The sequence below is a fragment of the Ambystoma mexicanum genome, chromosome 3p, assembly GCF_040938575.1.
Source record: "Ambystoma mexicanum isolate Mex_15411 chromosome 3p, UKY_AmexF1_1, whole genome shotgun sequence".
Lineage (NCBI taxonomy): Eukaryota > Metazoa > Chordata > Amphibia > Caudata > Ambystomatidae > Ambystoma > Ambystoma mexicanum.
Window position 1 is genome coordinate 1,250,498,987 of NC_090925.1, and position 14,311 is coordinate 1,250,513,297.

General features: G+C 42.7%; 1 protein-coding gene across 1 annotated transcript in view; it reads right to left on the reverse strand.

Annotated features, from left to right (window-relative positions):
- The window catches only part of LOC138581413 (cytochrome P450 2D15-like), a 731,414-nt gene that overhangs the window by 241,240 nt on the left and 475,863 nt on the right, over positions 1-14,311 (reverse strand). Inside the window, exon 8 of the mRNA XM_069652728.1 lies at positions 859-1,000. Within this exon, the coding sequence (XP_069508829.1) occupies positions 859-1,000 (142 nt within the window). The remainder of the gene's footprint in view (positions 1-858; positions 1,001-14,311) is intronic.

Below are 14,311 nucleotides of genomic sequence, written 5' to 3' on the forward strand. Positions count from 1 at the left end.
TCATTCAAGTTGCAGAGATCTTAGATAGCCCACAATAGCTATGAATAATGAAGTTGTGTGACTTGCTACACAAAGCTGCCAAAACAATTTGTTAAAATCTATAGTACAATATGAAATAAAACGTTTGAAGTAAAGTTCTCGCTTTGCTGAAAGCGCTACACAGCAGCACAGATGTTGTAAAGTTTCCAATGTAGAGGGAGCATTACAAAATGGAAAGTTTTTTATCTGTGAAGCAATAGGATTGTTACAGAGGAGAATTTCTCTTGTAGGAATAAGATTCAATCGAAAACTGATAAAGTTTTGTCGGATAGTGGCGTGATGGGGCTAAATAGTTAAGAATGGTGCAATGGTTTTGGCTGCTTTATAGCCTAATTTTAAGTGCTTTAGAGAGATGTAGGAATGCATTTTGTTAATTGTGGTTGCCCAATCATGTTTATAAAGCATCTCTTTTACATTATCTGGATTTGTTAATAGATCCCTAAGAGAAAAACAAAACCTAATTCAGAGAGTGTGCACAAGCATCCTTCTGAAAAGATTTAAATGGCTGTCGTGTTTGTTTGCTATAGAGTCTTTAAGATCTGTGTAAAGACAAAAACTTGTATCTGAGGACATCATTTTATAATAAAGTGACATGTTTCCATAGCGCTCTAGTTTTTAAAGAGTAGAGACCAATGTCTTATCGCATAATAGCGAATGGAGTGCTATTGGGTACGCAAAATATACGTCTCCAGAGATTGGCCTCAATTTGAATATTTTATTTTTTTATAAATACGTAAATGGTATGATTGTACCTATAAACCTAATTTAAAAAAAATAAAACTAGATTTGTGAAATGTACACACCTGTCTCTGAATTTACCTGCAGAGAAAGGCATGAACGCCTCTCGCTTCATGAAGTTTCCATCAGCATCCAGGAAGTGTTCTGGGTGGAACTGGTGCGGCATCTCCCAAACACTCTCATCCTTCAGGACAGAAGAAAGGTTGGTGAAAATGGTGACGCCCTAGAAAATATAATGTCAGTAAACCCATAGAGTTAGATTGGGATCATTCCAAAATGCAACACAAGATTTCCATGGCACTGCACAAGCACAATATGCGGCAAGTGCACCAAAGTTCAGTGACATTACAATAATTTAATCCAAACGTAATTTATACTCAGGCCTTTGAGTGTGGTGGTTGTTCGTCTCTGAAACTCTTAGAGGAAAAGTTTGTATTTTAGGAAAATTTTGTTTACGAGTTTGGCAGCAAAGGTAACAGGTAGTATTCTGGATACCGCCCGTTTCTGCTGACCTTTTGTTTGCGAGGAGCTACCGCATGCTATATTTACTGCATATGTCAACCACCAAAAAGCATGTGATACTCCAAATACTGCCTTTTTTATTTGTTTGTTACATTTGGTGGTTAGCTAAAAAACCAACCCGTGGGAATGCTGCTTCAGAGTGCAACAATATTTTATACATACACATAAAAAAGGGATGCAATGAAATGATCAAGGTTACAGCCCCAAAATGTCCTTGCACGCAATGTGGATACAAGCACCTTTAGAAACTAGGAACTTTAAGTAAACGGTGAAGAAACAACAATGCAAGGTTGAGTTACTGGCATAAATTTGCAGCACAGGTACATATAAGTGAACACTATGGGTGATAATTGACAGATCAGATACATTTTTGCAGTGCTTAAGAAGACATATTTAACTTTAGTAGTTTAATATATGGATAGGCAAGTGGGCGAGAAAATGCTAGTCAATAATGTCCAAGTGCTGATGAAGAGCGAGTAGTCAGTCCTGTGGGAGAGGTAAATAGACAGCCGAGACAGGTTTAAGGACTGGTTTTTACAGGATGGTTGGATAACCGATTCAAAGAGCCGTGGTTTTAGGTATCTTGGGAACCTCCTGAAGTTGTGTTCAGTTTTAAGGTTGGAGAAGAGGATGGTCCAGTGTTAGGCGCCTAATATAGCCAGAGACCTTCCACCATGTCTCTATCTTTTGCACCATAGTATCATTAGGCTGTTTGGAGTGGCTCGCCTAGTGAGTATGTACACGTTAATTTAAGTGATCAGCTATCCAGGGATGCATATTTCTACATTTTGGAAAGTGAGTGAAATGTATATGAACTTTTTGAGGGTTTTCAGTCCTGGGGAGAAGTTGGCCTCATCACAAGTTGGGCGTTGCAGTAAAAATGCAGTGCTAATAGCGTTAACTCTGTATTACCGCATCCCCCAATCAGAGGTTTGGCGGAACGTAGGAGGATTCACCTCCAGCTCTCAGCTGGAGGTTAATAATAATAATTTAGCATTTATTTAGCGCTACAAACCCTCAGGTATCTGAGCACTCCTTATTATTACCCACAGTGTGTGGTGCTCATTTATCGACCTCAGAAGGATGAAAGGCTGAGTTAGGCCCTAAGTTAGGATGAACCTGCATCAGCACTCGCTGTGCTATCGACTTTCCGCCTATTTTCGGTGCAATTACTGTGGTGCAATTAATGCCGCGATAATTTCACCAAAAATGCCCCATTGAGTCTTATGGACTAAAAAGACATGGGGATTTACAACGTCACAGCCACTTGTAATCCAGCGGTAATACTGCCAAACCAAGTGGTGGTAACAGTAATAGCTTTGGGTGACATTCCGGCGGATTTACCGGTGGGATACCGCCCAACTTGTGATAAGGCCCTTAAGTCTTGCTGTCTTATTTTGGATTTGTTCAAGTTGCTGTAGTTGGGTTACATTTTTTACTCGGTTGAGGTTGTTGATATAATCAAGATGAAATAGTACGAGGGCTCCGGTCACATCTTTTCCTCTCACTTCCAGGTACAGGATATTTTTCCGTAGTGTAAGGATTCAGAATTTAGATTTTTGGGACAGTTGATTTGAGTTTGGAATAAGAGTGTCCATATAAATCCCCTATAGATAACTCACTTGCTCTAATTTGTTGGGAATGGCCCCACAAGGTGGTGGGGGATAAGTGGGTTTCATATGAATGGTAATTTGCTATGAATAAAAAGTCCAAAGAAGATTATTTCTGTCTTAGATGAATTCAAGCAAGCCAAGGGTATTATCAATGGTTCAGTCCAGGTTTTTTTGGAGGTCAGTAATAGGTGTATTATTAATGTAGGAATTTGGGTTCGGAAGAACCTGTACATTGCCTGCATATAGTTAGAAAGAGAGTTTAACATAGATCGAACAACTCTTGGAGTACTATGCCCTTAATATTGGAATTAATAGATTTTAATTCCCCATCTTTACCACTGAGGTGCAATCTTTTTGATATTTTTTCAATTGTTCCTCTTTCATGAAAAGATGGCTAGTTTCTGCTTATTAGGGCAGAAATTCAACCAGAGGGATAATGCGTTTTTTGATTAGGTTACATGGGCTATGGTAACATGCATCAGCTAATGCTTTTAATTTCTTTGTTATTTTGCCAAATTCATCGGATGAGATCTAGTGACATTCCAAAAGTTCTGGTGTCAGATTGACCTCTTTCACGGTAGAGTGATCCACAGATGACGCCAAGCCAAGCACTAATATTCAAAATGTTTTCTTACAACCAACAGAAAGTAAGGGATTGCAGTTAACTGAGTGTGTATAGTTAAAAAAAACAATAAGTGGTTAGGTGCCCCTGTAGGACCATGGTACCCAGTCCTTCCCTTTGTACGTTGAACTCCACCTTCCTGATGAATAAAAAGTCACTTAGGTGTTTGGGGTTAAAGGCCTGACACCTCTTAGCTTTCAGAGAAGTTTTCAGGATGTATACGATGTATGAGGGAAAAGTGGGCACAACTACTATTATTATTGTTATTATTATTATTATTATTATTATTATTATTATTATTATTATTATTATTATTAATAATAATAATATATCAATATTTATAGCACAAAGCTCCGGAGAAATAGAGCACTGTACAGGTCATAGAGAAAAATATTAGTAGCTACTATTTAACAAGTCAAGTAGACATTACACAAAAGGTAGCAGGCGCCCCTCTCTCGAAAGAACAAGGCGTGATAACCTGTTCAGTGGTTATTAACCACATTGAGAGTTCACAGCCATTGCTTTTTGCTCACTGTACCTTCACAGATGGGAAATATCCATTTGCATATCAGTCTTTGTCCCGCCCACAAGGGCAGTCCAGCACCGAAATGCTATGGAAATTCCTCTCTGAACAAGAGTACCATCAGCAACCCCATACACGTGTTTCAGCCTTGTTGGGCATCATCAGTGAGGTGAAGCTGAGCTTCTCTAAGCACAGTGAGCAGGGAGTCCACGTCTGGTTGCCCCCAGGTAACCTAGGGTGACCAACCCCAAGTTCCTTTCAAAAATACACAAAAGGTAGCAGGCGCCCCTCTCTCGAAAGAACAAGGCGTGATAACCTGTTCAGTGGTTATTAACCACATTGAGAGTTCGCAGCCATTGCTTTTTGCTCACTGTACCTTCACAGATGGGAAATATCCATTTGCATATCAGTCTTTGTCCCGCCCACAAGGGCAGTCCAGCACCGAAATGCTATGGCAATTCCTCTCTGAACAAGAGTACCATCAGCAACCCCATACACGTGTTTCAGCCTTGTTGGGCATCATCAGTGAGGTGAAGCTGAGCCTCTCTAAGCACAGTGAGCAGGGAGTCCACGTCTGGTTGCCCCCAGGTAACCTAGGGTGACCAACCCCAAGTTCCTTTCAAAAATACACAAAAGGTAGCAGGCGCCCCTCTCTCGAAAGAACAAGGCGTGATAACCTGTTCAGTGGTTATTAACCACATTGAGAGTTCGCAGCCATTGCTTTTTGCTCACTGTACCTTCACAGATGGGAAATATCCATTTGCATATCAGTCTTTGTCCCGCCCACAAGGGCAGTCCAGCACCGAAATGCTATGGCAATTCCTCTCTGAACAAGAGTACCATCAGCAACCCCATACACGTGTTTCAGCCTTGTTGGGCATCATCAGTGAGGTGAAGCTGAGCCTCTCTAAGCACAGTGAGCAGGGAGTCCACGTCTGGTTGCCCCCAGGTAACCTAGGGTGAAGGGTGAAACACGTGTATGGGGTTGCTGGTGGTACTCTCGTTCAGATTGGAATTGCCATTGTATTTCGGTGCTTGACTGCCCCTGGGCAGGACAAAGACTGATATGCAAATGGATATTTCCCATCTGTGAAAGGCACAGTGAGTAAAAGCAGTGGCTGCGAACTCTCAAGTGGTTAATAACCACTGAACAGGTTATCATGTCTGTTCTTGCGAGAGAGGGGCGCCCGCTACCTTTGTAAAAAAAAAAAAAAAAAATCAAGTAGACATTAGTTATAATGATCACAGCACAATATAAGGATGAAGGTGTGCACAAGATAGGAGGAATCTGGTTACACCAAGATATTGTTGGAAGAACAAGGTCTTTTGTAAACTGAAGGAGTCTTGGAGCAGTCCAAAATGCCGCTGGGATGGAGTTCCAGAGGGACCATAGTGCAGCATGAAAAGGGCGATGGTCTTTCTGCCAGATGACCGTGTGCCACCTGAAGTTTTTAGTTTGACCATCAGGTATACTGGCGTACTGGCAGTGGTTGCCTTGTACGTGCATGCAGTTTTGAGTGAGATCCTAGTAGGGTAGAAGAGCCAGTGTAATTCGCACAAGGTGGGAGTAATGCAGTCATGTTTACAAGAGCCCCTTATTGAGTGAGCTCCAGGTGGTGAAGGGGGCTAGATGAGCAGCCGTAGCCTGCAGGGAGGTTATCACCCCCAAAGATGTGCAAAATCACTAGGAACACCACCACCATTCAAAAGTTCTGGGACAGGAGGAGGGGCGTGATCGTGCGAGTTGAGAGACCTGATACCAAGCCTTTTGAGGTTTTTTTCATGATTTGCATTTGGAAGGATAGATTATCAAAATAAAGCCTATGGATTTTGCCGAGTGGGTGAGTGAGGTTTGAACCCGTCCAAGTACATTTCATCCAGACACCTTTGCGTGGGTTCTTGCTTCGAAAGGTGGCCCGGGACCTTGTGGGGAATGGGGGCAGTCACGCTTTAAGTAGATACTTGTCATCCACATTTGAATAATTGCAAGGCAAGAGTGTAGGTGATTAATAAATATCTTGCGGGTCATTGACCTTTAGGTACAACTGTGTATCATCTAGCGAACCTGATGGTATTGATCTTGTTGGTAAAGGCGCTAGTAGCCTTAAGTTATCTACAGATTCTAGTACATCAATCGGGTATGCAGTTTCAACAGTGTTTGACTGCCGCAAAAAGGACGCTGCTCCTGTTAGAGGCTTGTTTAATGCTGGTAGTCTAAAAGGTAGCATTGGCTCCAGTTATCAGGGACCTCAGTTTGGAAAGTACGATGAAGGATAAAAGGCCTTTTGGCTTGTGAGCCTTGCCCCAAATTACTCAAATGCACAGTATTTCTGAACCCCTGTTGCAGTGGGCTGTTGAAAAGTAGGTCTGTTGTCAGACTAAGATTTTTTGACCAATGCTGGGGTTGTCCAGGAACTTCATAGGTACTGCTCATCCACCAACCCAGGAGTCACCAGCAGTTTATGTTCAGACCTGGGCCCTCTTTGCTTCACCTTTTCCTCCATATTAAGTCCTTCTTGCTCCTCTTTGATCTGCAACTCTTAGTTCTACCTATGCTTCTCCTTTCGTTCTACCTCGACTTTGAAATGCTCTAAACTGCGTCTCCTCTGCCACTCTCTTTCTACCTCAGTTTTGGGCATATATAGGCACTCCTTTTCCAACCACAACTCTGATGTTCTAGCATTCCTCCTCGTTAATGCTACTCTCTATTTGAAAACTATCCCCTCCTCATCTGTCTTCTTTCTCCTCTTCACCTTCGATCAAATTGTTTGATTGTCTCCTCTATTTCTTATTGTTCCTCTAGCACCTCAATTTTTGCGGTCATCTTTTCCCCTCTTCTTTCTTCTCTGCATTTTCACCTCCTCCAGTGCTGTTCCTGTCTCCATCTCTTATTTTTCTGCTGCTCCACACTGATCTTTACTTCATGCTCAGAACTCTGATTTCCACATCTCGGTTAGCTTCAACCTTTCATGCTCATGCCAGATTATCTGCAGGATTTGCAATTGCTTGATCAGCTGAACTGCATGGATGTGGGAAGCAAGATTTCGATTGGCGCATTCACTATGGAACGACCATCTTTTTATTATTACTGTTATTCTTATTAGGGTATTTACTGAGTGCAGACCAAGCTTTGGGAAGCAACAGAGAGCTTTACAATAATAGGGGGAAGAACACTATGAGGGAAGGAAAGAAACAAGGGAGCCAGGAGCTAACAAGAACATTTGCCCCACAGGGTTATGAGCAGCTTCACACCTCTAGATTATTTCTGTGTGGTCCACCATCTTAGATTTTCTGTCATTCATAGCAGTGGTGGCCACTCTGCCGATTCCAGAGCTCCTCCTTGACTGCAGTAGGTAAGCAAGATTTCCTTGTCTCACGCTAGCTTCCAGGTATGCCCAAAGTCCAGATTTGTGGGCATGCGTCAACAGTAGCCACTGCTATACGTATCCAATATCACTATTCCTTTATAGGATTGTTGAGGGTTCCAGGAACTCCCACAGCTGCAGATCCTAAGTTATTGGGGCCAGTGACTCAAATCTTTGTTTGGCTTATTTGTCTTTCTTGTCAGTATTCTTTTTCCAGAAAAAAACTACACATTCTCTCTGATTGGCAAAAGAGTTTTCATGACATGCACAAAGGGGCTTTTCTGCTAGTGGTAGTGGGGATCCCCAGTGCTCATGGAGGTGTGGGGTCAAAACAAAGGTGGCTATGGTTGTACTACATAACTTGAAGGTCTTCCATATACCCTCTATGTGACTGTTTACAGAGCTGGTGGACCTCAGTCCCCGTGGTCTCCCTTGTCACATTCTCTGTCCTGAGACATGACATTGGGCCTCATTACGACCCTGGCGGTACGGAGCGAACGGCGCCGTAAAAGGTGCCGGCACCGTTCACTCCGTACCGCTGCATTACGAGTTCCCCTCGCGGGACATGGTATGCACGCCTGGGAAAACCAGGCGTGCTTAACGCGTCCCGCGAGGGGAAGAGGGAGCAAACAATGGGCCATCTTGTAATGGCCGTTGTTTGCTCCCTCTCCCATTCCCATTCAGCCCTATGGGGGCTGAAATGGGAATGGGGAAGGACCGTGTCCGGGTCCTTGGAGGGAGGAATTACCGGGCCTTCCAAACTCGGAATGGCCCGGTATGTCCTCATTCCGAGGACCCAGACCCCGACGCGATTTCGGCGGCAGCCAGGCCGCCAATAGCGGCATGGTTACCGCCGAACTCGTAATGAGGGCCATTGTGTCACATTTCCATGTTGAAATAATGACCTTTTGTGAAGTTAAAGTTATTTTTTATTTTGATGATTTTGTACTGGAAGCCAGGCACTATGGTGTTAGTACATTCCTCAAAGCTTTAGGGCTTTTTCTAGTTAAGTGGGGATCTATTAAATAATGTAGAGATGTTTAATGCATCTTGTTTTGCAATGGGCAATTTCTCATTAGTTGATTTGAATTTCCCTCCTTGTATGCCCAATGTCACATCTAGCTCTTTCATGGTGGCTATCATTTATTATTATTTTGTTGGAGTAAGGATAGTGTTCCTTGGGGATTTTCAATGACATGGTTTTATATGTTTTTGCTATTGCTTTGCTAAAAATCTCGAGGCAGATGTTGGGAATAGTAGCATCAACACATTGATAACCAAACTTGCCACCAACAAGACTTTTTCAACTTCAACCCCACTCATATTGCCGCCTATTGTGTGACATCTTGTTCCAGACCAACATTGCCTTCTTTCATTACTAAGCGCCCTATTTTGGGAACCACTAGATTAAGCAGACTAGCGGCACGAACCTCCCATCACCACTCTGTTAGTCCGACCATAAGGCATACACGCCATACTCAACCGCAGAAGCCACTCACAACACCCCTATAAAACAGCCAATCGCGACCATCTCTACACCTCAACCTAACAAGATCACATTACAGCATAATCCCATGACCAAACTCACTCTGCCTAGACCCCCCCCAACCCACCCGGGCCTCAGGTCATAGTCCCTCCATCTCCTCCTCTAGAGCCCCCTCCCAGAATTAAAGGTGCACTTCTCAATGTATGTTCACTTGGAGCCCATGCCTTTGAGGCCCATGACCCTATTTTAGATCAACAACTTAATCTATTAGTTGTTACCGAAACTTGGCTGCACCAAACTTCGGGCCCCCTACTAGCAATGGCTATCCTACCAGGATTCAGTATCCTTAGGACCAACAGACTTACTGCACAGGGAGGTGCATGGCTATCATCTCCAAAACCAGCCTTCAACTAAGATATTCCCCAGTTGACTCAATAGAAGGCTACAAACTACTCCTTGTCAAAATCACAAAAGACCCTAAAACTACAACTAACATCTTGGTTATCTACAGAGCGCCCAACAATAGCAACCAGCCAGAATCGGACATCCCACTTCTCCTTACTCCGCACCTCAAGCCTAACCCAAATTTATAATCCTAGGGGACATCAACTTAGGTTTTAATGACAAACAAGACCATAAAGCAAGCCTTTTCCATGCGTCCCTTACGGACATGAATTTCACCCAGTTAGCCAATGCCCCAACTCATGAAAAGGGCAGAATATTAGATTGGATACTTACTCTAAATGCCCATATCTCAATAGACTCCATCAAATCAGTTGATTGGACGGACCACTATCTAATTAGTTTTACACTAACTAGTGAAGAGAAACTCTACCCCACCCCTACCACAGTGGATACTATTGAAATAAGAAACATTTATAACCTAACAGTAGACAGCCTTATCCCTACCCTTTTGAACACCAACCCTAGTTGTCTTGCAGACATAGATCACAACTGTCTTAAAACCACCATTGACTCCTTAGCCCCACTTACAACTAAAACACGACGTCCAGCCAAACGCGCACATTTTTGGTTCAAGGAAGAACTTGCGCTACTCAGGCATAATAAAAGATCTATGGAACACATATATACAAAATCTCTCACCACTGACTCTTCCAAAGCATTCTTGGAAGAAAATAAATTATACAAAGCAGCTATCATAGCGCTTAAAGCTAATGCCCTGAATACCCGCATAAGTAATGCCTCCTCAAACTCCAAAGAGCTCTTTCAATACTTGGAGAACTGGAAAATCCCACCCTATCTACTATGCCGGTCAACTCTAGCAAAGCCTGGTGTACCACTATACAGAGTGCTTAAGCACCAAAAACAGAATTGCTCCAAGGAAAAATCTCCTCAAAAAGAAAGTTTTTGGCTAATAAAAATACACCCCCACCAATTATGGACGGAATCAGTGAAAACACAAACGCAAACCCCCAATTCAAATTCACACCAGTAAGCCAAGACTAAATTAAATGCTACACACGATCTCCAAGTTAAAACCTTCCAATTGCAAAGAAGACAGCTTCCCAGCACAGCTAGTCAAATTGTGTGCTTCCACGCGTACTCCCGTCATCACTAAATGTGTTAATGCCTCTTTCAGCACAAATACCATCCCTGCAAGTATCAAAGAAGCTTGGGTGACCCTGCTTCTAAAAAAAACTGCCTGGACCCGACAGTCCACACGAACTATCACCCCATAACCAGTTCCCTTCTTGCTGAAATGAATTGATAAAATAGCTTATTCACAAATACAAACAAACCACCAACAAAACCACCTTCTAGGAGCTAGACAATTCCGTTTCCGGCCTAATAATAGCACCAGAACGGCACTCCTGGACCTTAAAATCCAGATGGACTCCATAAGAGACGCCGGAAAGCTCTGCATCCTCCTGTTACTAGATTTGTCTGCTGCATTCGATCCAGTGGATCATGACAAAATATGCACCACATTGGCAAATGATTTTCAATTCTCAGATGAAGCCACCCTTTGGGTCAAAACCTTCCTTGCAGATCGCACTTCCCGAATCAACATTGGCAAGGAAGCTGCAGATCCTATCCTAGTACCGTTAAGAGTACCGCAAGGATCCTGCTTGTCGCCCACCCTTTACAAAGCTTACACTAAGCTGCTATTTGCGGCTAGTGTCATCTACACAAATTTCGCTGATGACACCCAGATCCTCATCCCCATCACTGGTATACGAGCAGGATACAATCATGATCAATAAAATCTATGCGATAATTCAAAATGGACGCGATAATTCAAAATGGATGGCTATCAAGAGTCTATGCCTCATCAATGAGAAGATGGGAGATTCTCATCATGGGCTCCCCAGCCAAAATCAATCCCCTCCATTCTGACTTCTCATCAATTACCATTGCTGGAACACCTATTCCAGTACTAAAGCAGGTTAAAACTCTAGGCATCCACCTTGATACAAAATTAACAATGACCAAACACGTGAACGCCCTCTCATCGGCCACTTCCTACACTTCTAAACTGATTGCCTTTAAGTCGCCAATTCCTCACGCTGCAAAACTGTACTACTCTTGCTCCATCTTATTGAAGTTAGACTATTGTAATGTACTCCTGCTAGACACTTTGAATGCCAATTTAGCAAAACTAAAACTGTTGCAAAATAAAGAACTGCGGGCAGACTTTGTATTAAAAGAAATGTGACCACATTTCTACGACTTGGAGGGAAGCCCACTGGCTACCTGTCAAAGCCAGAATCATATTCAGAACACTTTGTGTCACCCATAAATGTCTCGCGAAGAAGGCCCCTTCATACATCAATAACACTGTCACCTTGAATAAGACCAGAAGATCGCGGAGATCAAATAATAAAGCTCATCTTTGTCCCACGTTTCAAATGCTCCAGGGCAGGGGGAAGCAGTTTCTCATTAATGGCTCCAAAACTCTGGAACACACTCCCACTGCACGTTAGAAACAAGCCTTCCAACCAATGTTTTAAGAAGACACTAAAAAAATGGCTATTCAACAAATTCTAGCTGAATGCCAATCCCCCTCTCCGACTACATCAACCAAAGAGATGGACTATGTACCCTCTATCCTAATATGACCTACTCCCCTGCCTCTGCCGAAAAACTGCACGCTAGATAATTTTTTATTTATGTTCTACATTAGCCTAACTGTATTATGCTCAAATTTTGTGATATATATATATTTGTTAATCCTACTGTAACCATATAATTAAAATGTTCTGTAACTACGCCGTGACACCTCTGGGTTTGGGCGTATAATAAATAATCAAGATGGAGGAATTCTTTGTAGAGGGGAAGATCTCATCAAAATTCTTCTAGTTTATTTTATTGAGTTGTATGAACGAAATATGTTCTTTCAGTTTGGAATAATTGGTTTGTTTGTTGGGCCATGTTTGGGAGGTTCATGGTCGCTGTGAAGGAGTTGATTGTCTGACCATGAGAGTGATGTGTACAGTATTTTGTAGAGCAACACAAGACTAACTAATATCCAGGGCATATTCATTGTTAGGAGTGAGTTTAATTACCCATGATTTGTTTTTGTATTTTGTATTTGTTTTCTTTTGTATTTGCTATGCACAACCGGGCAGAATTAATTGCATTTAGGTGAATTGAACTGCAGGTTGTACATGGCCTGAGTAAATAGGCTGGTACTGGGGTCATGTATTTGATCAAAACATAGATTAATATCCTGTATCAAGATGTTATTAGAATTTGCTTGTATACTGGTGAGGAATTCTGTGATGAATGTCTACAAGTTGGAAAACCACATAAAAATCACAGTAAGTATTGCAACAAATTACAACCACCAATAAGGTGGCAGAAATGATTGCCAGGTTAGGCCAATTCAGACGCATGAGCACTAGATTATCTCAAAAGGGTATAAAAGCTCTCTAAACTGAGAAGTAAGCCACAGATCAACATGCTGGGCATCACCACACTGAAGGATCAGGTGCTACTGCAAGCTGTGGATGAAGCCAGGCAGGGCAATGAAGAGAGAGGTCTAGGTGTCGAGATTGGTAGAGGAGCGAAGAAAAAGGAGGAGCAGAAGGGGGATGGCCCCTCTCCGAGGGGTTGGACAATCACCATGGATCCTCAGCAGTGTACAAATATTCACTCTACAGGGTAGACAAGCACACAGTTTTGGTGCTATTTACTGGCTTAGTTTCATCGTATCTCTCATTACCCACCAGTTAACTACTTTGCTTCCCATCATACCTCTGACCCCACTAATCCTATCTGCTAAAACCCAACTGTGCAGTGCTTTGGCTTTCAATACCACATCTGCATACTGTGCGGCTGTGCATTGATGCCACATTTTTGGGGTGGATGGGAATAGTACATTACCATACCATCATCTCCATCCTTCAGCTCATCCTTGTTAGGGAGAATTCTCATTCTATGGCTAAAGTCCCTTACCTAGTGAGTCCCTCAACAGCTTTGCTGGATTTCTGGAGTTTATTCTTTCCACCACTCTTACCTGTGTTTTGCCATGTGTATTTCATCTGTTTTTGTGATTGTGGACTCTGGAGTACACCACTTCAGTAGCCCCCCACTTTTGTGTGTTACACAGCACCTTCAGTGCATATACACAGGGTTGTTATTTCGACTTCCCACGACTCCATTTCTGGGGCTGACTACTGTCCCCCAGAAACAGGTAAAGTTGCCATTAATTTTACATAGTCATTTAACCACAGATCCAGTACAAAACATTGTATATGGAGTATTGGAAAGGGTTAATTCTTAGCCCTTTTTATCTGTACCTCTTGGAGTACTGTTTCGCTCCCTTAACATTAAGACTTGGCTGGTGGCAGTGGTATCATACCCTAATTTTCCTACCGCGATTATATCACATAATGCAGTATTGTTTTAGGCTATTTTAGTAGCCTCGAACTTTAAACCCGGTAGCCAAAATACTTTTTATATCGGTTCTGGTTGGGTTTAATCGCCATTTCTTTTTGGTTCCTCTGATTTACAGATGAGACAGTAGAAACGTCACAATAACACAATAAAAGGAAGGAGTCAACAAAGGTAAGTCTTTTCGGAGTAAGGGTTTAGGGAGGTCTTTCACCAGACCGTCGTCCTAATCCCCATGAGTGGAGTCTCGCCCCATGAGGTCCTCCTGCTTTTTACCACCCCTAGGAGCATTATTAAGTTGCGTCCTCACCTCCCTAGCCTCATAGGGAATGGCTCCAGCATGGGTTGAAGTGACGAGATCTGGTGGATCATCACACAAGTCAGAGTTTGGTTCCATGGTGGAGGCTTTACCTTCTTCTGGGTGCAGATATCTGCCCTAGATAGGGACAGCAACTTCCAATCGATGACTGGAAGGTGTTTGAGGCCTCTGGGAGTACTGATATGGAGAATGTAGGGCATAACATGCCAAAAGAGGCTCAACTCTGT